The sequence below is a fragment of the Nicrophorus vespilloides genome, unplaced genomic scaffold (assembly GCF_001412225.1).
Source record: "Nicrophorus vespilloides isolate i.1.1-1 unplaced genomic scaffold, Nicve_v1.0, whole genome shotgun sequence".
Classification (NCBI taxonomy): Eukaryota; Metazoa; Arthropoda; class Insecta; order Coleoptera; family Silphidae; genus Nicrophorus; species Nicrophorus vespilloides.
The window spans coordinates 40716-64033 of record NW_017097600.1 but is presented as its reverse complement, the minus strand read 5'-3'; the positions used below and the strand labels follow the sequence as shown (position 1 = coordinate 64033).

At 32.9% G+C, this 23318-nt stretch overlaps 1 protein-coding gene across 3 annotated transcripts; it reads right to left on the bottom strand.

Annotated features, from left to right (window-relative positions):
- Positions 1–151: 151 nt before the first annotated feature.
- LOC108560535 lies at positions 152–22823 on the bottom strand. 3 transcript variants are annotated; one of them, XM_017918121.1, is made up of 16 exons: positions 22630–22823; positions 8900–9117; positions 5004–5074; positions 4850–4947; positions 4659–4792; positions 4378–4599; positions 3857–4324; positions 3765–3788; positions 3280–3597; positions 2711–3151; positions 2407–2648; positions 1797–2347; positions 1556–1740; positions 1320–1495; positions 962–1089; positions 724–805 (listed from the first exon to the last, which is right to left on the bottom strand). In XM_017918121.1, the coding sequence occupies exons 2-15, from the start codon at positions 9054–9056 to the stop codon at positions 970–972; spliced, it is 3207 nt and encodes a 1068-aa protein (XP_017773610.1). In that variant the 5' UTR covers positions 9057–9117; positions 22630–22823; the 3' UTR covers positions 724–805; positions 962–969. The 3 variants fall into 3 exon arrangements, with proteins under 3 accessions (XP_017773609.1, XP_017773610.1, XP_017773611.1); XM_017918120.1 differs by lacking the exon at positions 962–1089 and having other exon boundaries at positions 152–805; XM_017918122.1 differs by lacking the exon at positions 962–1089 and having other exon boundaries at positions 732–805; positions 1291–1495.
- Between the last annotated feature and the right edge of the window lie 495 nt (positions 22824–23318).

Sequence of the window (23318 nt, the reverse complement as noted above, 5' to 3'; positions counted from 1 at the left end):
TTTGGTATTAAAATAATTAATTTAAAAAAAAACTGTTTAATTATAAAAAAAAGTAACATAATTAATCTTTTATATATACAATTAAAACATTCATATTTTTATCAATTAAGTTAAAATTAATAATAATCATACATTATAAATATTTATATTTACAATTGTTGTACAAACTATTGCATCATTTCTCCTGTTTCTATTTACTATTTGGTTTGCAAAACAAAATTCTTTTCTTATACCTTTGCTGACTTAGTTAGGGTAAAACTTTGGTCACTACCTAAAGAAAACTGATTGTTCTTTCTGCATGTGTTTCTCTTTTTTTTACATTTAGAAATACGTAACTAAAGTTTATTAAAAATTGTAATAAAAATAATAATAACATGGACGGACTATTCTAGTAAAGGTAATCAGTTCATTTCGGTTGATTGTTGTAATCTACATAGACTCTAACGACTTCCCCGGAATACTTTCGTTGCGAGGGCATAAAGTAAAAGTCAGGTTGCATGTCCTGAGGTTGCCTGTTGCGGTCGTAAGCGGTCCTAGGCAGAGAGAACGTGCTGCGTTCCAAGCTGCTAGGTGGATATTGCCCTCTGGGTCTTTGCAGAGATCTAGTGTCGGGCATGTAGTGTTGGTTTAGAACACCCGGAGGTCGTCCCTGTGGCCTCTGACCACGAGAGTTGTTCTTTGCTGGCAACGTTTCGCTTCTCGTTTTGCCGTTCATCTGCTTCTTGTCTTCTTCGTACGTGTCGAATGCGTAATTGGTATTTGCTGCTGAATAATCCTTCCATGCCGAATTAGGTATCAAATGGTCCTGAACAGATACAGTTTTAAATGATTGATCAAATGTGCTGTTGTGCGGCCACCACCAAAGGTTACGTGATAATCAATGTGCATTTTTCTTTAAGAAGCAGCTTAGAGGGTAAAAAAAGAGTATATCTACAGTTGTCTACAAAGGGTGTTGACTTACCCCACTGGTTACCAGTGTGGCGATCTGTCCATCGTCGACGATGGCCAGTGGGGTAAGTGATTACCCCTGCCGCGTAAGGAGTAACTTCCTTGGTAATATACCGGGTCCAGATGGACACTGTACACCCTCTATTTCAGCACATATACAAAAACAATAGATAAAGCTGTACACTTTTTTTTTAAAGACATGCAAAAAAAAATAACAACATTAAATGGCAAGCGAAGTAGCCCCTAGACTCTAAATAGGCAATATGATAAATCTTTTCTCGTTTTCTTTTTTAAGTCTTGATACAAAAAGCAACACAATATACATGTCACGAAGCTACTTGCCCTTTAGAGTGAGGTCACAGTGCGGTTACCTTATGACTGGATGAAGTCTTCGCCGCGGCTTTGTAAATGGTGCAACTAGCCTGTACTATCGCCACAAGCACCAAGGCAGCAATACATCCCAGCACAATATATAATTTAGATTCAGGTAAACTGAAGAAGCTTTCATCGCTCGTTGATGTACTATCCACAACTATATTGGAAATCACTTAAAAAAATCAACACATTAGGATATCACCAAAATTCATTGAACCATAATATCACTTACAACTTTGAGCTTCGAAATAGAAATGTGTAGGATCCACTTTCAATGCACCGATCTGTCCAGTTTTAACGCTTTCCTCCAAAATACTTTGGATATGTTCATTATGTTCACTTGCATCGCTCAGAGATCTTCCCTTCTCGGCCTTATCCAATTGGACTTTCATTACAGCTATGACATTATTATTATCCCTAAAAAGATACACCATTATAAGCAAATATTTTTCAATGTTTGATTAACATTTTACTCTTTAAGTTCTTCAACTGTGGCGCGTTTGTAACCAGGAAGTTTATTGAACAGCGGCTTGAAATTATTTGTAATTGAATTGGAGAGATCATCAAATTGAATGGAGCCCTTCTTAGGTGTTTGGAAGTTCTCTCCTAATTCAATAATTTTAACTTCAATACTGTAATCTATGGATGGTGACTCGGTTACAGTCATCTCGTCAAGGATATCCTCTAATTTACACGACTTGAAGCAGACTTTTTCAGTGGACACGACCGGAATTACTTCATGCTTGCGGATCTTTTTATTGACGGAATTGAAGGCTCCGCCTTTGACAGGAAACATAAGGAACAGACATTGGTCATCTGTGAAGGACAAATCTCTTGGATCTGTGGAAATTCTCTTTCTGGTGAAGGATAAAGTAGTAATTCCGTCGATGATGTTTCCGGTTATGTTAAATATATTTTGAGAACTGTCCAAAAGCGGTTGCGTGTAACCAGTTATCCACGTATCCATCAAGAAAGGTCTTCCTGATTTTTTATCAACCCAACCAATGATCGCATCCGATTGCGACTAAATAAAAAACAATAGATTAGTTTTGTTGATTATGTAAATGAAATGTATTCTCTTACCATCTTTTCATTTTTAGAAAATGCAATTCCAGTCCAAGTGTCTGAATTGTTGGTGGTAATTGTAAATCGTATATTATCACCTCGAACGTATTGCCATTCAGCAGAATACTCGCAACTTCCATTTTCAGATTTACAATTCCTCGGTGTTTTCCATTCACCTCTGCACTGGGGTTCGTCATCGGACGGTGGCTGACCATCTACAGTTATCGAGTTTGTTGCTTCAGAAACGGACTTTTTCTCATCTGATAGGTAAAAATAGAATATGATATAGGACATCGCAGTTGAATTGCATTTATAAATTTACCAAAGAAATTAATTGACAACGCTCCGCGTTGTGCTCCGTGACCATGATATTTAAGTTCATCTGGTTTGTAGAAGTCAGTTACTTTAGCATTCGACGATTCGATGCCAGACTTGGGGGAATGAACATACTTTCCAGTTTCTTGGCCTCGTGCCCAAATGACATGCATTAATTCATCGACGATTGAATGGTCGGACGGTTCTTTGGCCTCCAATTTCTTACGGAAAGCAATAGTGGTCACTCCGTCCTTCTCGAAACCCATAGCAGCAGTTAAGTCATTCTTTCCACCCCAGAAAGTGTCCATCCTCGGAGTCGAACGATCCCTAGTATAATAATCGGAAATTCTACTTGCGGTATCACGAGCCGATCCGATTATAATATCAGTGCAGTCCATTGGATTGAAATCATGTCGAGGAGTGTAAGGATTTAACAGTTCATCTTTACCTAATTAACGAATTAAATTCATATATTATATCTACTTATCTCTTAAAATTTGTTACTATATATAAAGAATGTGTTAAAATAATGGACATGGAAAATTAGTAAATGATGGTGATTTATGTGTTACTTACCATTTGCAGCATCTACGTTTGGTTCTGGTTCAGATTTAGGCTCAGGTTCAGGTTCGGATTTAGGTTCAGGTTCTGGCTCAGATTTGGGTTCAGGTTCTGGTTCCGATTTGGGCTCGGGTTCTGGTTCGGATTTTGGTTCGGGTTCTGGTTCAGATTTGGGTTCCGCTTCCGGTTCTGCAGTGGGTTCGGGTTCTGATTTAGGTTCGGATGTAGGTTCGGGTTCTGATAACGGTTCTGCCGTGGGTTCGGGCTCAGACTTAGGTTCGGGTTCGGGTTCTGAGATCGGTGCCTTCGTAGCTACGGGTTCCGCTTTAGGTTCTATAAGAAATACAGTGACCAACCACCCAATTAGTATGTAATCATTTGGTTATTCCTTATCTACTTAAATATAACAAAACAAATGTCTTACGAAAGAGCAAGTATAAAATATAGTCATCTAATAGGAGAACAATATTTAACTACAGTTATAATATTAAGTAACATACCTTCTGGTGAACGCCTTCTTCTACCTATAAAATAAAATTTGCATTAATTTTTAGTTCATTTAGTTTAATTCATTTACACGCGTTTTACGTACCTTGCTTAGCGCTTATTTGGAAGGAAACGCTAGTTTCTACAGTACCATCAGGAACTTGAGAAAAACCTCTTGGACTAGCGGATCTACGAGAATAAACTGATTTTTTATCGGTGGTTGTGTCTGGTTCTGGTTCGCTCTTCGGTTCAGCCGTAGGTTCTGGTTCTGATTTAGGTTCTGCGGTGGGTTCAGGTTCAGATTTAGGCTCGGGTTCAGATTTTGGTTCAGGTTCTGCTTGAGGTTCGACCACCAATTTGTTAGCAACTGCTCCAATCAGAGGCCAGTTCTTGCAGCTTTTAGTCAAAGATTTTGGACGCCATCCCAGACCAGCGTAACTCGTTCCATTTACAACCATAACCACTTCAATTTCTTTATGCTCCTTGAGGATCCTCCAATAAAGTTTAAAATTGTCGCTCAATTTCCGTTCAGTGTAAAGCTCAAAATCAATTTCAGTCGAACGAATGGCAGATTCTAGAAATAATATTATTAGTATTATTGACCAATCAAATTATTAATTACTTTACTTCTATTGCAACCAGGGCCGAACCAACCCAATTGGCAATAGCATTGCTTTTTAGGGGCAGTAGTTGCTTCGACATTAACGCATTTTCCGTGGTTTCCGCAGTCTCCGTCTTCGATGCACTCATCTCTGAATTCGCAACGGCTTCCGTAATAAAGCCTATCGCATTTGCATCTGGCCAAAAGATATTTTCCATGTCCACTGCAAGATTCTCGAAATTCCCTCCCTGTAAATAATTAAATCAGAGTAATTTACGGACTTTTTGATTGCATTGAGAAATCCTACGGGCTTTAATGTCAACATCGGCGCAGGACCAAAACTTGTAATTCGATCCCCATTCAATGGCTTGTCTGATCAGTCTCAAAGTGCAATTACTGCACGTGTAATTCTGGGGTAATTGGATTTGGTAGGATTGAGCACTAAACAAAGAAATAAATTAAATAATAAGATAAAATGAAATACAAAAAAATACTTACGTAGCATCGGTGGCATCAAATTCTGAACCTTTGATTGTCGGTGTTAAATCTAATACTGGTCTCTCCAGTTCATCCAGTAACTGAATCTTGAAACCACCCTGAAAAAAGGAATCAGTAAGTTTCAAATGAATTGTTTTAAGAGTTTGTCATTTACCCTGTGTGGATATCCAAGATGCCAGGACACATTAAATTTGCTTCCAGAGAGAATCGTTGTTTTTATATTTCCTGCGAATAAAACAATAATTCATTTAATAGATTTCCAATATCTAAACAAAGTAATTAAATTATAACAACTAGCAGAAACCGCATTTCATAAATGATTCAATTGCGTAAGTTTTAGTGACAAAAAAAGTTCAATGAACACGCGCGTTTACTTAGAAACTAGTCAATCGATTAATTAGGAATTGCATTTCTAGTCATGGCTAATTACAAACTTCTATTTAGTATTTATAGATGAGTGATTTTCACGCTCTGTCTGATTGTTGATTGATATATCCAATGATACCGAACTACAATTGTAATAATCTCACGTTATTTGCAATTAAGCTTCATTTTCTGTAAACAGACATTAAGTCAATGTTATATTTAAATGAATGCAATAAGAACGAGAAATGGGAGTACTTAATTCCATGTTTGGGTATTTAGAGAATATAATGCGAAACTTCCAATTCATGTAAAACGTCTATAACAGGAAAACCGTGTCATTGCCGTTTGTTTTTTATTATTAATCTAATCAATGCACTTATTTATCTGCATTCAGTGCACCAATTTCCCGCATTAAGTATGCAATTGGATATATAACCTACATATCCTGAAATTGCATGTAATCTGTAACGCAGACGTACAATTTTCTCTTCAATAAATATTCAAGTTTGCAACTTGGTTATTTAGAAATCAGAGAGCGTTTCCTCGTTTTCCGGATTTCCTTCGGTTGGGGAAACCGCAAATTTCATAAAACTCCTGTCACGAATTACATTTCTGTTCACTTCACTTTCTGTTTATCCTTGCAAATCGTTGAACATTCGAATGTTTTCCTGCTACAAGAAATAATATTGGTTGTTTTTTTGTTGTTGTTGGTTTATGAATCGTGGTTGTTGGAAATTATTGCATGGACCTGCATGAATTTATGGATGGATAATTATCCGAGGAATTTATTGAATAAAACAATCGCGATGGTTTGTTTCGTAATGGACGTATGTACATATGGGAAGATAACGCCCACCTAATTGCAGATCAGTATCGTTTCGCTATTTTCAAACGATTGCAACATTCGAATTTCGCAACTACCGCAAATGTATTTTAGTTGAAAGATCCGCCAAACAAATTGATTAAGTCGTAAGCATTGAACGTATGAGAATATTTAAAGAATCTAAGAAGTAAAATCATCATTATTACTACAAAACCATACTGTAAAATTTCATATAATCCTCTACTAAGAAAAATTAGATCGTTATGCATTTGAACACTTTAAAAAAAAATAATATAAAAAAAGTAATTAAAATAGTATAGTTATTTAAGTAATCCAATATTAGAAAACCAACGTTCTTTATGTCTTGTCCAACATTTAATGTTTGGTCATCATTCGAATAGATTATTTGTAAAAACCTTCATGACGACCTCAAAATTCATGGACCTTGAGTTACCTTTCCGACTGTCCGGTAATGATTCGCCTTTTCGGCTTTCTAAGCAACATAATATCAATTTAAGGAAAAAAAAAGTACTGTATAAAATGCAATTACCACAATTTCAAGTTCAGCATCAAAGAAATTTATAATTATATTTGTTTTTATTATTATTTCTATAATCTATCTACAAAAAAAGAAAAACATATAACATGCTCTAGTTCTGGGCTTAATAGTTAATTAATAATATATATAAAAAAAAAGAAAATTCAAGCAAATGTTGGAACGTCTTAATATGAAGATTGCCGTGCTAAAATTAAAGACGACTTCCTGCGACCGGAAGTTACAGACGTTGAAAAAATGTTAATATGCTTTAAACGTCTTTGTTTCGCCATATTCCGTTTTTAAAAACAATAAACAATTCGAATTAGCAATTTTACATACAAATACTAAATGTTAGAAATCTTAAGAAAAAAAAAGTATTTCCGATATATTTAAAGCAAACTAATAACTAGTAAATTTCATGACGTAATCATATTTCATTATGTGCAAAGTCAATAAGTAAAGTTTTTATAGTATATTAGCAATTAATTAATTGTTATTAGATAATATAATTACAATATCTGAACAAGTCAAGCATAAAGTACAGTTATAAATGAATTTATGTTTTTATTGTCGAGTCCAAATGAAATATGAACCAAGGATAGAACAATTTCTCTGTCGCACACGATGATTCACGGAGAATCCAAGGCCGTCGACTGCATGCTTCGCAAATGGTGGGCGTACGAAACCCGTATACGCTAGGATTCTAAAATAAATCTAGCAAAAACTCTAAATAAATACAAATATTTCCAGTTTCTCGATTATTTTCTAGACAGTAAAGATTCTACAAGCACAAGCTACGCGTTTAGAAAGCGCTCACATTTCCTCATCGATGAATATTAATGAATCTTCAATTAGTTTGCTTGAACAATCCAGTTTCGCGCTTTGCTCATTATTAGTTCCTATGTGGCAATTAAAACGTTTGTTGTACAATTAGCATTGCGTTTATCTGGCTGTGCTCAATTTCGAAAAAAAAGAAGAAGCGTACAAAAAAAAGAAGTGTACATACAATACACACACGAAAACGAAAGTTCATCGCTTCTTCTAACTACCAAAGCATACATAATAAGCAAGTTCGTACAATGGACAAGAATCAGAAGAGCGGATCCTTTGCGCTCCCGCAAATCCATTGTTGTCTATTAACCAACGGTCTCTCTTTACAATTAAACTTAATTTTATATTTACCGATCTGCGCAATTTTGTGGTTTGCTCATCACTTTAACAGCGTTTTACTCTTTGCATCAATGTCAATGCGACTGTTGTATCAATTGTATCACGATTTTTTTTCGTGAATATATCTCTTAGTACATGAAAGTTTATGCTCGAGGTCTTCAACCTCCAATTTACTCGCTCATTATACCATACTTTTAAATGATTTAGTCTAAACTTTACCAACAACAGCTCTTAAATATGATAAGACACAATAAATATAATGATAAAACACAATGTCTGCATTTGACTTTTTGTATTAACATAACTACTAGAAATGTTAAAATTTATTTTTGGTTGAAAACTGCATGCTTTCGTGTTGCAGTGAGAGTGCATTAAAAATCGGAGCGAACGAAGTAGCCTTTCATCTTAACCTACTTTTCTGCTAACTCTGAACTATTACCTTATCGGATATTTGTAATAGTCTACATTATTTATTGCACAAAATGTCTGCTGTTATTAATATTGTAAATATACATTGCAATTTCCTCCAAAATTTATTTAGTATTTCTGGAACGAAAATATTTATAATTACATTATGTAATTACAAATTTATTGCATCGTCAAAATGAACGAGCAACTTAAAAGAAACACTGTGTATTTCTTTAAATGACTATGAAGAACGAATACTTTTGAATACGCCTTTCTCCGGAAGACATTTCCGCTGCAAATGTTCTAATTTTTTATTGTTGGTTTTGCAGGAATTGCACAACGACCGGCGTTAAGTAAATGATTAAACGACGATTTGCAAGCTCGCCTTTTACTTTAAACTTTCGTGAAAAAAAAAGATAATCAAAAATTGTCCACGAAATTAAAAATGCATTAGAAGAGCATTTTTTACTTTTGGACGAATATTATGTGCAGGTAGGCTCGTTCCCACGAAAATCATAACAAAGTTTCATAATGTATGCAGTAACAGTAATTCATTGGGAACCGTTTGTTGCATGGGACTATTCTTCGTTTTTTTTTCTTTTGCAGTTGCGAGATAGCAACAATTTGAATGTTGCGTAATTTTGTAAGGCGAGGAATGCTATTAAGATTTGTATGTTTTTTAATTTTGCTTTCTTTAGCCTCGGGTAAGTGAAAATGTTATTGAATGTGAAAAAATAAACTTTACCTTTGGGCATGCCGCAAGGTGCTTTGGTTCTGGAACTGTCCAGAAAATCCAAGTCGTATTTCCTGGCTGGTGGATACGTGAGGGCGACATGCGTCGTCGCTGGTACTATCAGATTGAATAGAGCGAGCGTCGCGACGCCTACAATCGCACCCATCATCTTGGGCTCGAAGATTTTACGTTGACTACCGCAAGAGGTAACACATTGGTGACGGACAGATCTGCAAAAAGTAAGAAAAGAAACATCAGTTTTGCAATCGTAATGTCATTGAAGTGTTTATGCAAAGGAATAAATGAATAATTGATATAATTATGTGGTATAGTGGTGTGTTTATGTCTAACAGATGTAAGGGAATGAATAAGGAAGGTTGGTCCATTGCATAACTTACGTCCTCTTATGGGCAGAAACATAAATGTGTGTTATGGTAATTGCGTCGAGTGGGTTTTGTAATATAAAGGTATTTCGAGACAATGCGTTTTTATACGATGTAATCATATTAATTATATGTTAAAGATAAGTATCTTCTACAGTTTTAATTCAAAAGGTGTTGTAAATATTAATACTAGACCCAGATTGCATATGCATTTTTTTGAATCTATTCAAGCTATTATAGTTTCTGAGAAAATCGGTGCTTCTTCAAACGTTAATTTTTCATTTTTGCAACTTTGAACGCGAATTTTTCCCAAACATCCAGCTTTCATATACATATTTTGGATGCGTTAAATCCATTAAAGTTTCTCAGAAAATCACTAAAATGAAAAAAAATAATAATTTTTATTTTTTTCTAATTTGAACACGAATTACAGCGAAATGGAAGAAACCACAGTAATATGTATTTTACCATCAACAGCATATCCGCAATTGAGTATGTAATATTGAAAATCATCTTCACTTTTATTCCTATATTTTAAGATGATGCACGTGCCAATTATCTTATACCGTAAAATCATGCATCTGATTAAACAGATATATCGACGCTGTGTAAAGATCATGAAACCGCAATCACTGCATTGGAAATTCCTGCACTGAAGATGTTTATAAAAATAAATATTCATTATTTCATAAAATAATATTTTCTCTAATTATCAATAATGCGCAATAGAAATAATTTAATTTCTACAGAAATAACGGATGTTGTTTCTTTTTTTTTTGTTGCAATTGCAGTTGCTTCAACGTTAGCTGAAATTGCAGAAGTGACGGAAAGAAACAAACAAAATAAACCGTTGAGTTGATTTATGATTGGTGCTTAAGAAAGGCGCGTATTATGATTGGAAACAAAGCGATTACTTTAATATCAAGTTTCCAAGTGAGTTGGTAAATCGGGTAATTGCATTTTAACTGAATTCGTTTGCAAGTGCCTAAGAGGTAAACGCAATTAGACAAACACTTTAATCGATCATCCGAGATTTTCATTTTCACAACAATTGTAATTGCTTTAAGTATTGTACTGAGAAATACTTGTTAAGTTAATATCTTTTAAAATTACAAATTAGAACTAAAAAAGCAATGCTTTTCTATTCTTGATTTTTAATTTATATTAAGATTTAATAAGAAAAAGGTGCAAATTTACACTAATTAAATACAAAAATTTAAAAAAATTACTAAATCTAGTCTCAATCAAACTAATGTATTTCAAAATTTGCTAATAGTTTAATATTGTTTATAGGCTACTATAGTATAGTTAAATCTAGTATAGTATTTATTGTTAAATGATACTATTAAATTTTCTAAGTATTTCTATTGGAGATCTCGTTTGATAAAATATATACTGATTTGCACACTGCATTATCATGTGTATAAAATTGTTGGTACACCTGGCATTAAAATATAAATATAAAGTGAAATCGATCATTTGTTTCGATACTGCGTCACTTATTTAGTTTGTTGACCAAAGCGGAAGTCGCTTAGGAAAGTGCTTCGATAAAGAGGAGGAAATATCGAATCAGACGTGTACGGAATCCCATTATCCCTGGCAGTTATTTAATAGGGAATTCGCGTTGCATAAATATAAATAAAATGGCAATGGGCAAAATCCTCCATTTCCGCATACCTTGTGAGAGCCCCGTGCGCAAATAATATACCTGTGAAGTGTTGCTTTGCTGGTCTATGTCTGCGGCGTACTTTCACTGAACCGATGCGGACAACCGAGTGCGATTATCTTCACGGGATACTCACCGACCTAGGTTTCAATAACCGGAGGCCAACGATCTTTACACAAAATTCTTCCTCGATGACGATGATTCGCAGCTACACAAGCGATTGTCATTTCATTGCAATTGTTTATTTTTATTGAAAAATATAGAAAATGCTTTTAAATAGTTAATTTTTAATTACTTCTAAGATAAATTAGATTTCTCTCAATAAATTTGAAACGAAACTATTTAATATTCGTGCCCATGTGTCGATTGGTTTAGATTTTGATACAAAAAATGATTTGCGGGCCGACCCGAACGATAGAACCAATAGAATTGTTAAGAACTAAAAAAAAGCCGTTCCCACGTCTTGCGATTCGCAGCTACAACTACATTTTTATTACTCTCTTATCTATTATTCAAAACTCACTTTTTTTCGTAGCCCAATAACTTTCGTTTAAACGTACAAACAAGCTACGATTCGTCGTGTTTATATTTGCATAAAAATTCAAGAAAATATATCTTTTATTGTTATGTTGTTCACAAACAGAAACACGCATTACACATAAAATTGAAATATAGTTATTATTCGAACTAGATTCTAGTCTAAATTGTAATTTGTGCATTCATTCAGTTGAAACAGTGCGATTTCTATTCAATTTCAAACATCATTTGATATCAATTTTAGAAATTAAATAAGTATTGGTCATATTATTTCTTTAATTAGAATTGTAGCTGTAAATATAAAAGTGATATTTCTTCAACGTATTTGGATTTGACATTGATTAATCCAAATCGTAACACGCGCGCGCCAACCGAAGAATATCTGAATAGCATTATACATTACACAATACACGCCGCCATTACGTGTCTAATCACACCCTTGTACAGTACGAAAAAAAAAGGTTAACGTCTTCGATTACTTAAAAAGGAAACCCCGACAGTCACGCCGCTTAGATCTTCCCGACTTGCATATTAATTAGTAGTTTTTTTTTAATTTCTGTGCCGGAAACCGAACGCAATGAGAACTTTCATAAAAAGAAAAGAGCAGAACTATTGTTTGTGGTTTCTAAAGAGAATTTCCACAATTCATTATTGCCATCACCTCTATTAGTTGCGCTTTTACCAACGTTATTGTTGTCGTAGATGAACATCAGCAGATTTTACTCTTTACTACGGAGCATATTTTGTTGTAAATATATTTTTTTTGGCAATAATCGCAAAATATTGTTACGTTAATAATTCAAATTTCGTTCCATATGTTGTTCGAAGAGTAGAGCGAGGATAAGTCCTTGAGATGAATGCAAAAATAAAAAAAAAGGTGGGTATAAATTATAGAGTGCGTTGTGCAATGGGATATGGAATCAATTAAATGTATGTGTAAGTTATTAAGAGTGTTAAGTGTGAGCTGTGTGATCAGATGAAAGCAGAATGGATGTTGGATGGAATTGGTGCGTATGGCGGACACGAATTTCTGGGACGTTGCGATGTGAAAACTTTCTTGTAATAAAGGAGCGGCCCGGACTGTGGTAATATTAATAATTTACTGTGCAAACGCAAATAATTGCTCGACCGGTTTACAACAATAATTTTTAAAGAAAGTACATTCGAAATTGGTAGGCCACTTTTTCCGTTCGATCGCATCGGCATTTCTAACTTGAATCCAATTCTACTTACCTACATTACATCTATCAAACATACTGTTGTTATTTGCTAGAATCAACGAGCAATACTTTTTATACATCTTAAATCCCATTGGCAACTTTATACCAATTCCTAACGTACTCTTCAATTCATTGGATTAACTGGAGCTAAAAATTACATTTACAATTCAACTTATGAATGTATAGTATTCGTAATTAAAATTTCTAAATTGCGAAGAGAAATTTTTATAATTCTTAATTTGTATTCGTTTGAGAGAAGAACAGTCTCTCAGAAAAACTTGATACACTTAATCAAAGTTGACGTTATAAATAACACATTATTTACATCTTATAATGGATCGAGGAATCATGAATAAAGAAAACCAGGTTACATTCATATTTCATTCTTCTCTCTATCTCTCTCAGTATTTACAAGAATTCCAATTAGCAATTAATATCAAATGCATTCTGGTAAATAGATTTACATCCTGCAATATACTAAAATTTCTAGCGATGCTTTTAGGTAATTACTGAAATATCTCAGAAATGGATACAAATCAAGAACATATCAACTAAACCTTACACATGTTCACTAGTCACACATCTTGGAAGATCACGTTCAAGAAACGAGAACAATCTGAATATACATTCAATAATCTATCGCATCACGACATCAATTTTAATGAAAATAATAATTAAATAAAGGATTCAACTTCAATTTTACTCTTTTATTATTAAAATATTTTTAGTAGTGTTTCTATTTTATAACAATAAAAAGTAGTTCGTTATTTGGTATATCACCGATCCAAATATTATCTGTTTCAGGCATTGCTTAACTAAATACAGTGGAACCTCGCTTAACGAGCAAAATGAATTGTAAGAAAATGACTCGCTTAATGAGCGACGTTTTGCATAACGAGTAACGATGAGAAGAGAAGTTCTGGATTAAGCGCCTTCTTCATCATTTTTGAATATCTTTCACTATATGAGTAAAAATCCGGAAATTTTGGAACAGATTAAACACGTTAAGCGAGGTTCAACTTTATAATTTTCCAAATGTACATAGCGTCAATATTTAAATTGTTTAGTTGATTATTCAATGTTTAAGTAATTGGTCAGAAGTAATGAGAAATTATAAAACAACAAAATAGCAACATTAGTGGAGAAATGATGAGAACTACTGAGATTGTACAAAATTCGCACGCATAAATGCGCGATGCGTATTTACGTAACGCAATTTGCGTCGAGCATAACAAATCTTGTAAGATTGTATTGTTACATCATACATTTCCTGTATATTCGGATCTTCCACCTTGATTTAGTCAAATGCATATGTTAAAGTTCAAATATTAAACTGCTTGTGTGTGAAGAAGGAAAATAAGAATACGGCGTTTATTTGGAACAACGTTCGTAACATTGGTACAGGCACGCTCGTGACGCAGCGTACTATAATGCAATGGAGGAATGCAATAGAAAGAAGTTTCCTTTGACCGGTCGACCTTCTGGTAATATCGTAATCAAAACAATCAGCCTCTAGAAATTCCAAGAGAACTGCGATCGTTACGCGAAATCCGCAATATAATATAATATAATATATCAAATGCAAATTGGATCAAAACAATTATTATGTAATGCAAACAACAATCGTTCGGATTATTCATAGATTTATATGTTATCTCATTGAAAGATAGTTCTTGAGAAGTTGAAAAAACAACTTGAATAAGGGATATTCAACTTCTCCCATGAGTCCGTCATGGTTTACGACGACAAAAAGATGAAGGAATGAAGCATTTCGAGCAGCATTAATTCGTTTCGTAATGGCATCCTCATTTGCTTACCCAATCGGGGTCAATCAAGTGTTGAATCGATTTTCACAAAAGTGCGAATTCATGCCGAAGAAACTACCGTTCCATAAAATCATAATAACAACAACAACAACAATCATAAAACTCGCTGCATACCGAGCGAGCATTATAATAAAATGCAAGAAGGCTGGGACGGACACCTGTTATTTGCTTATAATTGCCACTAGGAAATGAAAAATCTTAATTGCACGATCCACTTTGTGTACGGGCAAATTTTACATCCGAGCTTTAACTGTAAAACCGCTATTGTGATGATTTAGTAAGGAAGACTCGAGTAATTTATTATTAATTACGCTCCGTTTTAAATAGAACTTAATACATACGCGAGATACGGTAATAACTTAACTGAAATGTAATTGCAAGTCTGGATTACTTACACGGAACACCGCATTCCATTCATATCAGTAATCTAAATTAGTTTCATAAAATATTAAAATATTCCCATTTTTTTTAATTAATAAATTAATTAACAAATTGTAATGAATTAGTTTACTATTATATATGAACTAAACTGCACAAGCAAATTTAGCGGATTGAACCATTTCAGTGATTCAATAAACTACAACATATGTAAATTTTGTTTGAAATTTTCAGAAATCAAGTATTTTCATTTTATATTCATTACAAACTGTAATTGTGAAGTGGACTAAAATATGATCTAAAAACGCAGTATTTCAGAAATAGTTGAAATTAAGTTGTCGTTTTTCTAAATTTAACAGAAAACAACCAAAAAATAAATATTATTTTATAAATTGGTAGAAAGTATGTCGAATATTTTATAGTTAGTTTCTACCGTATGCTAATCATTTTCTCTGATTGTGATATAGAAAAAGTTCAAAGTATTAGTAGATTTAACCTATTAACTTTGTCGTATTTTTTAAGGACTGAATATCAATTGGTGTTTGTAATACAAATATAACCATTGATGACAATTACTACAATTGGCCCTAGTTCTTACCAAATACGCAATACGATAAGTTTATGTAGGTAACATATATCACACTATATCACACCTATCACACGATATATGGGTAAATTTAAATTGTAACTTTTGTATGAATGTAAAACCGTGTAAATCGAAAATTATGATTTACAAAAATATTGAAAGGCATACAAGTATTCTTTTTGATCATAGCCAGTTTTTTTTTCGACATTTATTTCTAAAACGAAAACGTTTAAAAAAAGTACCGCGTAAAACGAGGGATAGGTGTACTAGGTTGCGATAGAAAGAAACCCTAAATAAGTAACACTGCTTATAAACTAAACGCATTTATATATGAATATTCTTGGAATTGAGATCTTAGCAGTAGATGGAAGTAACGATAAAAAAAAGATAATAATAATACAAGAGACACTCGATTTCTACGTCCTTTTAAAATGTGGCACAAAATCTCAAGTATTTTTCAATGGAATTCTGGTCCAAGGTGTTCCGAGTCTCAATTCCGCCTGCTTTGTAATTTAAACAGAACCAAATGAATAAATCATTCGCGATAAATAAATACAAGTGAGAGACGTAAAGAGAAGAAAATATATATACAATTAGAAATTCTCGAAACGTTGCGCATTGCTCAACAACGAGAAGACATGACTATAAAACAAAGTTAATTTAATGGCAAATATTTTCTACACATTCCAAAAAAAAATGTATTTCCTTATTAATTGTAAATTGAATTCAGAATTATTGTCATTTTCAGAAAATAAACAATTATTTATTTTTTTTTGTTTTTACAGAAATCGGCATCTTTTTTGATGCAAAGAGCCAATTTTTAAGATATTAGAGAGCCGCGCTTAGCGAAACATGAAATTTTATGTGAATTGATAGATTTTAGATGAATCACTTGCTGCGTTTTATACAATACCAATTCTAAACAATTCCTTGAGAAATGCTATTTCAAATGATCATTCATTAGTTAGTAGACCTGAACATATATGTATGTATAATTATACATGTAGTGTGAATGAAACATTATAGTTGTGAACTTAAAAATTAATTTTATTACTGTTGTACCAATTCAAGTTCAATGCGGTTTCCTAAATTTTACGATCTAAATTTGTAACTACAGAATATATGTCAATGTAATAATTTAAAGCATTGGTGCGTGTAAAATTCAAGTCGCATATTTTTTTTGTATCATTAACAACGATGAATATCTCACATTTAGACAAAAACACCGTTCCATTTAGCGTTTGCGGTCTTTGCAATTAGTTCTACAGAGTTCCAAATATAGTTTTCTTTTACAGCTGCTTTACAATAATATGCAGCCAGGATCTTCGTAGAATCTATTTAGAAATCTATTGTTTAACTCACGAACTCATGACTATACGTATATGCGGTTTAGTCATTTCCAAGACTATAATTTACCTTGTAAAACATAAATAAATATCTAAAAAGAATCTTAAATCAGGAATAATTTAATTATAATTTTTCATTTAATTAAATTACTTAAAATTTGAAGGAAAATCTTTTGATTTTGTTTTTCATTAAAATATCTTTGTCAAACTAAACGTTATTTTCAGTAGGTTAATTTTGGTACAAACGTCAAAAACAATTGTCACTTTCAGTTGTGAAGGGTGTCCCAAAATTAACGCAAGATTTGAATTAAATAGAAAGTTTTTAGTAAATTTGTTTTGTTTTTTTTGCACAAATGGCGGAAAATTCAAATCTTGCGTTAATTTTGGGACACCCTTTATTAAGATTAAAAGGTTAAGTTATATTGAATGTACTCTAGAAACAAAGAAAATAACAAATACAGAAAAAAAGGCAGTATTTCCAGATTAATAAAATTTTTAGAGTATTTTAAGTTGTTTGTAGATTTGATGTTGACAGTAAAAAAAAACTAGACCAATTTTGAATGTCAACAGTCAAAGTTATTTTTCTAGTTGAAAAACTTAAAAGTAATAGATTTTTTTCTAGATATAACGAAAGTTATTGTTCCAACTATATTTATTCCACACAATAACTTCGGTTATAATCTGCAGCTACTTATTGGGCTAGGAGATATGGTTCATAGTTCGAAGATGCATATCAAACGCGTTTGAAGATGCCCTAAATTGCCTCGTCGTTTCCGGTGGATACAAGAATAAAATACATCCGGTTCACACAGGAACATACATTGCACTGAAAATGCATGGCTTTATCATCACGTCCATTTAACAAACATCAATGTTGTTGTTACGTTATCGCGTGTAAAGCACTGATTGCGTAATGAATTCACGTGTAGAAACTCTATTTGCAATGTTAATAAAGCGATTTGTCTGATCACAAATAATATTTCATAACCGATGGCGAGAAAATACGCTGCGAGTTGTTCTTCGACGCACTTCTTCAGGCACCTGATCCAGTGCGATGTGTGGGTTTTACATAAGTGCAGTATCACTATAAATCAGACTGATGATGAAATGTCGTAAGTACGCACCCAGTTTTTCCTCTGGCATGCGGCGCGCAACTAGTTATTAAATAACTTTCTCCTGCTATTCGGCATTTGTACAGTTACAAGCTAAGACTAGATGAAATGGAAACTGCCTAATTTACTTACAATACAGTTAGTTACGAGTGCGTTGTTCGCATACCACAATTGCATAAGCGATGTCCTCCTCGTTTCGAACATCGCGAAGCTTGTGTTACTGTTACATAAAATTGCGTGTAATAAATTATGACGATTATAAGTTTTTCATCGGACGTGAATCTAAATCGCATTTTAATGTGAAAGTGATTCTCATTTTTTTTTAATACTAAAAGACTTAAAATCGTGAGAACGTTTATTGAACATTCATTTTACTACGCCCATAATTTACAAATATATTGAATAATATTTGAAGTGCTTTGGCCTGGAGTACCACAAGGAATTGTACTTGGACCTATACTTTATATAATTTATAAACGCATCAGTTATACCAAAAACAAAAATTTACTTTATTTTAACACAAAAACACCTACGGGTCAAAATGACCCGTTTATTAAATATTTAAAAAAAATACAACAAATTATTAATTTTTGTAACAAACTCAAATTAATTCTCATTATTTAATGAATTTAATTTAATTGATTTAATTGCTCAAAGCAAATACCAGATAACATTATTATCACCTCATAATTGGATGAAAAAATCATATAAAATATGATTAACTATTTTAATTTGTTTTAAATTGATAAATTGTAGGACATAGAAGTTTTGAAACTGATATTTTCGCGCCAAAATAAACAATAATATATGTATGACGAAATATCATAGTGCGCAGAAAGTATTGAAGTAAATAGTTAAGTGTATTTAATTATGGGCAACTGGAAATGCAAGAGGTAAATGTGATCGTGAGAAAAGTAAACCTCTCCTAGCCAGTTTCGCCATTGGTGATTTCATGGCGAATGACTCAGACTTTTTTTTGTGAGAGACTTAAGTTCGTGTAAGTCCATTGCCAGAAAGGTCAGCATTTGAATTACTTTTTTCTCGCAATTTGAGGATGCATTTATAGTTTTTGCATACCGCGAATAAAATGAGCAAGAAAGTAAATAAATCACTGTTAAATTTAACTAAATTCCTTTGCAAAGAAAATCATTTAATTAGCATGGGTGCAGTATTTTCACTTTATTTCGCACATTTATTTTTAGTGTTTACAGCCGAGCAATGAACATTCGTTATATGCATTTTCACTTAGTATTTTTAAATGTCTTTCGTGGTTTATGTTTATCGAGTCCAAGAAGCAACAATATATATAATTACATGATTGTAGATAGAGGCTGACAAAAATAATGTATAGTATATTAAAATACAGTGTAACCTCGCTTAACGAGTTTAATACGTTCCAAAATTTCCAGATTTTTACTCGTATAGTGAAACATATTCAAAAATATACATAATATGTGTACACAGGTTTTGAAAATGATGCAGGCGCACAATTCGGGACTTCTCTTTGCATAGTCACTCGTTATGCGAAACGTCGCTCGTTAAGCGAGTCATTTTTCTTACAACTAATTTTGCTCCTTAAGCGAAATGCTGGTTATGCGAGATTCCATTTTAGAAGGATTTTTTTTTAGAATAAAATAAATTTTAGTATTTTTTTTTAATTTCAGGATATTTATTTATGTATAATGTATATGTAAGTTTCAAGAAGCGAATATTAGTGAAAAGTGATGAGAATTACTATCGAAATCCCGATGTTCGAAATCCCGAGTATATTGAAATCCCGACGTTCGAAATCCCGAGTGTATCAAAATCCCGACTACCATAATCCCGACAATCAAAATCCCGACTATATCGAAAACCCGACAATCTAAAACTTAATAAAAAAAATACAATAATAATTAATATTATTTATTGTTGTTTAGAATAAATAACAACAATTAATAATCGGGCAAAAGAGCCATCGATTTAGATCTTAAAAGTATTTTTTTCAGTATCCGTCGTACCTTAAACGTACGTTAAAATATAGTAGAATAATTTAAAAATGTTATTGTAGAAATTATAATAATAAAAGACACTGTCGGGATTATGGTAGTCGGGATTTCAATACACTCGGGATTTCGAACGTCGGGCTTTCAATAGACGGTCAAGAACATATAATCAAGTCAAAATTTGTGGAAGAATATAATAAAAACGTTGTTCTTTCATCCGTTTATAATATTAATAAAAATGTTCGAGCATCGGATTGAACATTAGAAAGTGAAATTAGCCCATTTTTTTTGCAGAATTAAACATGCAACAACGTGCATACGAATTCGAAGCCGCAAGGAATTGAACGAAATGTTAAATTTCTATTTGTGAACAGGAAGCGTAGAGCAGGGAATACTTATTACATTTAATTTATACAATTAAGAAGCACGAAATGTTAACGCCAACTGCTTTATACTTATTCGCGTACATTTCCCGCGTTAGTTGTTAACTACATCAAAAATACCTTAAATGGTATAAAATTAGAATTCGTTAAAAATGTTTTTTTCTTCTTCTCTGTATTCAAAGATGTATGAAGTAAGGTTTCATTAGTATTGACAAGTAATTATGACCAAATTAAGAACATAACTATTCTTTAAATAAAGTCAAAGAAGGAACTACTAGCCATCAAGATATAAAAACACCAAAACGTCAAGAATATATAAAATCTCGTATGAAATTAAGTAATTGCAATTCAATAAATATTAATTACTTTCAAATAAATTAATTATAATTTATGAAAAAGAGAGATTTTGGAATAGATATTTCTTAATAATAATAAAAAAATACACTCTAAATTTAAATAAATAAATAAATGATAATATAACTACTAAATAATAATAACAACTCTTAAAATAAATAAATAAATTCTAACATAAATGAAAAATATATTCTCTTTATTTCGACGATGAAATTTTCGGATTTAGATCAAATATGCCCCCGTTTTTTTCAAAAACTTTTGTCCATTTTGAAGGCAATTTCATAATGTTGCGATTGAAGAAATCCTCGTCTCCATTGGAAAAAAAAACTTGTCCAGCTCATTTTCACAAGCCTCTCTTCAGGCCAATTTCTTACCATCAAGAAAATTTTGCAAATATTTCAAGCTCTCGGAGCTTCTGGCACGTCTTTAAAGATCTGTACGGCCTGAAGATGTCTTGATGGAACACAATACCCTTCCAATTCTCGACGCTTCTCGTCAAGCCCCTGCTCCTACCAAACACACAACAAAACCTTCTTGGTCGTTAATCCGGGCTTGGCGATTGTTTTGGCCGGCTCACAATTGTAGTGGTCCAATTGTGGTCTTTTTCACCTGTTGTTTTCGTATGTGACCCATTTTTCATCGCCAGTCACCATCCGCTTCAAAAATGAGTCGATTTTTGGTCCTAGTGATACTGAAGAATGTATCAAATTTTCTCTTTTTTACCTACATTTCTAACACACAACTGGATTCACTAAAAACAAAACTGTCAAAGAACTTTTTTTAAAGCGTTATGTCGTCTTTAAGTCGCAGTATAGAATAATAAGATTCAACGTATACATCGTGAGATATGGCTCACTAAAGCCATCTAACGAAAAAGACTCAGAACTTTTTACTTGACCCAATATATTGGAACGAAAATATTTCAACATTTTATTTACAATAATATTTTTTTTATTGACAGTAAACTTGATTTTTTTTATGACTACCATTGTATGAGATTTATAGAAACCTGTAACGGAAAGATTTCAATAAGATAAATTATGTGTAATTGCCAAATCATTTTCTTTTAGCCAAACCGCTCAATTTAAAAAATCTGTTTAGAACATTAATTTAACATTATGTAATATAGAATATATAAAATAAATATTATTTGAAAATAAAACAATGCGTCTTCTTCTCGCTCCACATTTGCGTTACCTCTGTCTAACGCTACATCTGATGTCGTTTGCTTAAATTATGTAAGAATGTGTTGAAATAGAAAAAACTGAAGAAATTCTTTAGTATTCCAAGAGAGTGTCGTAGTCGTCGCCACTAAACAACTTAAAATGCAAACGACACACGGTATTTCAGATATTTCAACAATTCGTTTGCATCCAACGGAAAACACAACATGTTCGTGGCAAGTAACGTTATCGTCAGTTCAATTAAAATATAAATAAACAGTATAAATAGTTTGATTAAGAGAACAACATTTTCCAATGAAGCTAAATATATTTAGTTGAATTGAACTAGATAATTAAGAAAACTTTGTATAATGGTAAAACTGGTTACATAAAGTTTAAAATGGAAATGCATTTTTGCAATAAAATTCTACAGGTAATTAAATTCGCGGTTAGCTAAGAGGAAAACGTTATGTTTACCAATAAGCTAAGGACGTTGTCAATTTACCATACAATAGTATGTATTATTAGCAACATTAAATGTACGTGAACAACGTAATTCGCGTATGTTCAATGTCAAGTGTTGTTTGTGCAAGTGAAACAGAAATTAGTCTCTCAGACAATTCCAAAATCGTATATTAATATAAATGCTGATATTTACAACTGCGATGATTAATAACGAAATTTCGAAAGAACACGCCTCGATGGAATTTCATAAATACAAGCGGACAGTAAACAGGTATTTTGTTAATCGAAAATGTAATTGAATTGGGTCAGTCGTCTCACAATATGGAATTTAAACTTACCAGAATTATCCAAATTAAATTAATGCGAATGTATCCAAATTAAGTGCGATCGAAAAACAATCCCAATTCTGTCCGAAGATTAAATACGAAAAGTGTGTAGAAAAAAAAATCGCACTCGGTTGTTTAGAGCAGTGATTGAAACGCGGACTTCTCCGTACACTTTCTAAAGGTGAACTAAGACCGGATTGCGTGAAGGTGCTTAAAGCAACGTGTGTTCGTTTCTTTCTTTCTTTTTTTATTTTTCCTTCTTCTCGTTCTTTCCTCGAGAATCGTGGATGGGGGGGGGGGTATAAGGTACGACAGAGCAAAAGTATTATTTCTCGAGGAATAATCGAAGGTGGGGAATCACCTGCTCATTGTTGATCGCTGTTGTAAACGAAGTGAACTCATATAATGCCAAGCACGATCCATCCTCCAAACCACCGTTCAAATTACATCACACACATATATACCATACGGCCACTAAATAATGCATTTGCGGTGCGCCGCAATTTCGTACATGAAAATTTGGCAATTTCGGCTTTTCATTCCTCGCATCGCGCACAATTTCCAATTCGACAATGAACTCTTTTCTGTATCAAATTTATGTAATTAACTGTCTGTTGTTGGCACATCGTCCGGCTAATACATTAATCATTGTTCGATCGGCAATAACAAGCAACCAAATAAAAAATACGGCTATTTCGACA

Bases quoted from the DNA above. Each gene is read 5' to 3' on its own strand.
- LOC108560535 (XM_017918120.1), bottom strand. From the start codon at position 9,056: ATGATGGGTGCGATTGTAGGCGTCGCGACGCTCGCTCTATTCAATCTG. The intron at 5,075-8,899 runs GTAAAGTTTATT...TTTTATTCGCAG, and splicing joins ACCTTGCGGCATGCCCAAAG to GAAATATAAAAACAACGATT. The intron at 4,793-4,849 runs GTAAGTATTTTT...TTCTTTGTTTAG, and splicing joins TTTGATGCCACCGATGCTAC to TGCTCAATCCTACCAAATCC.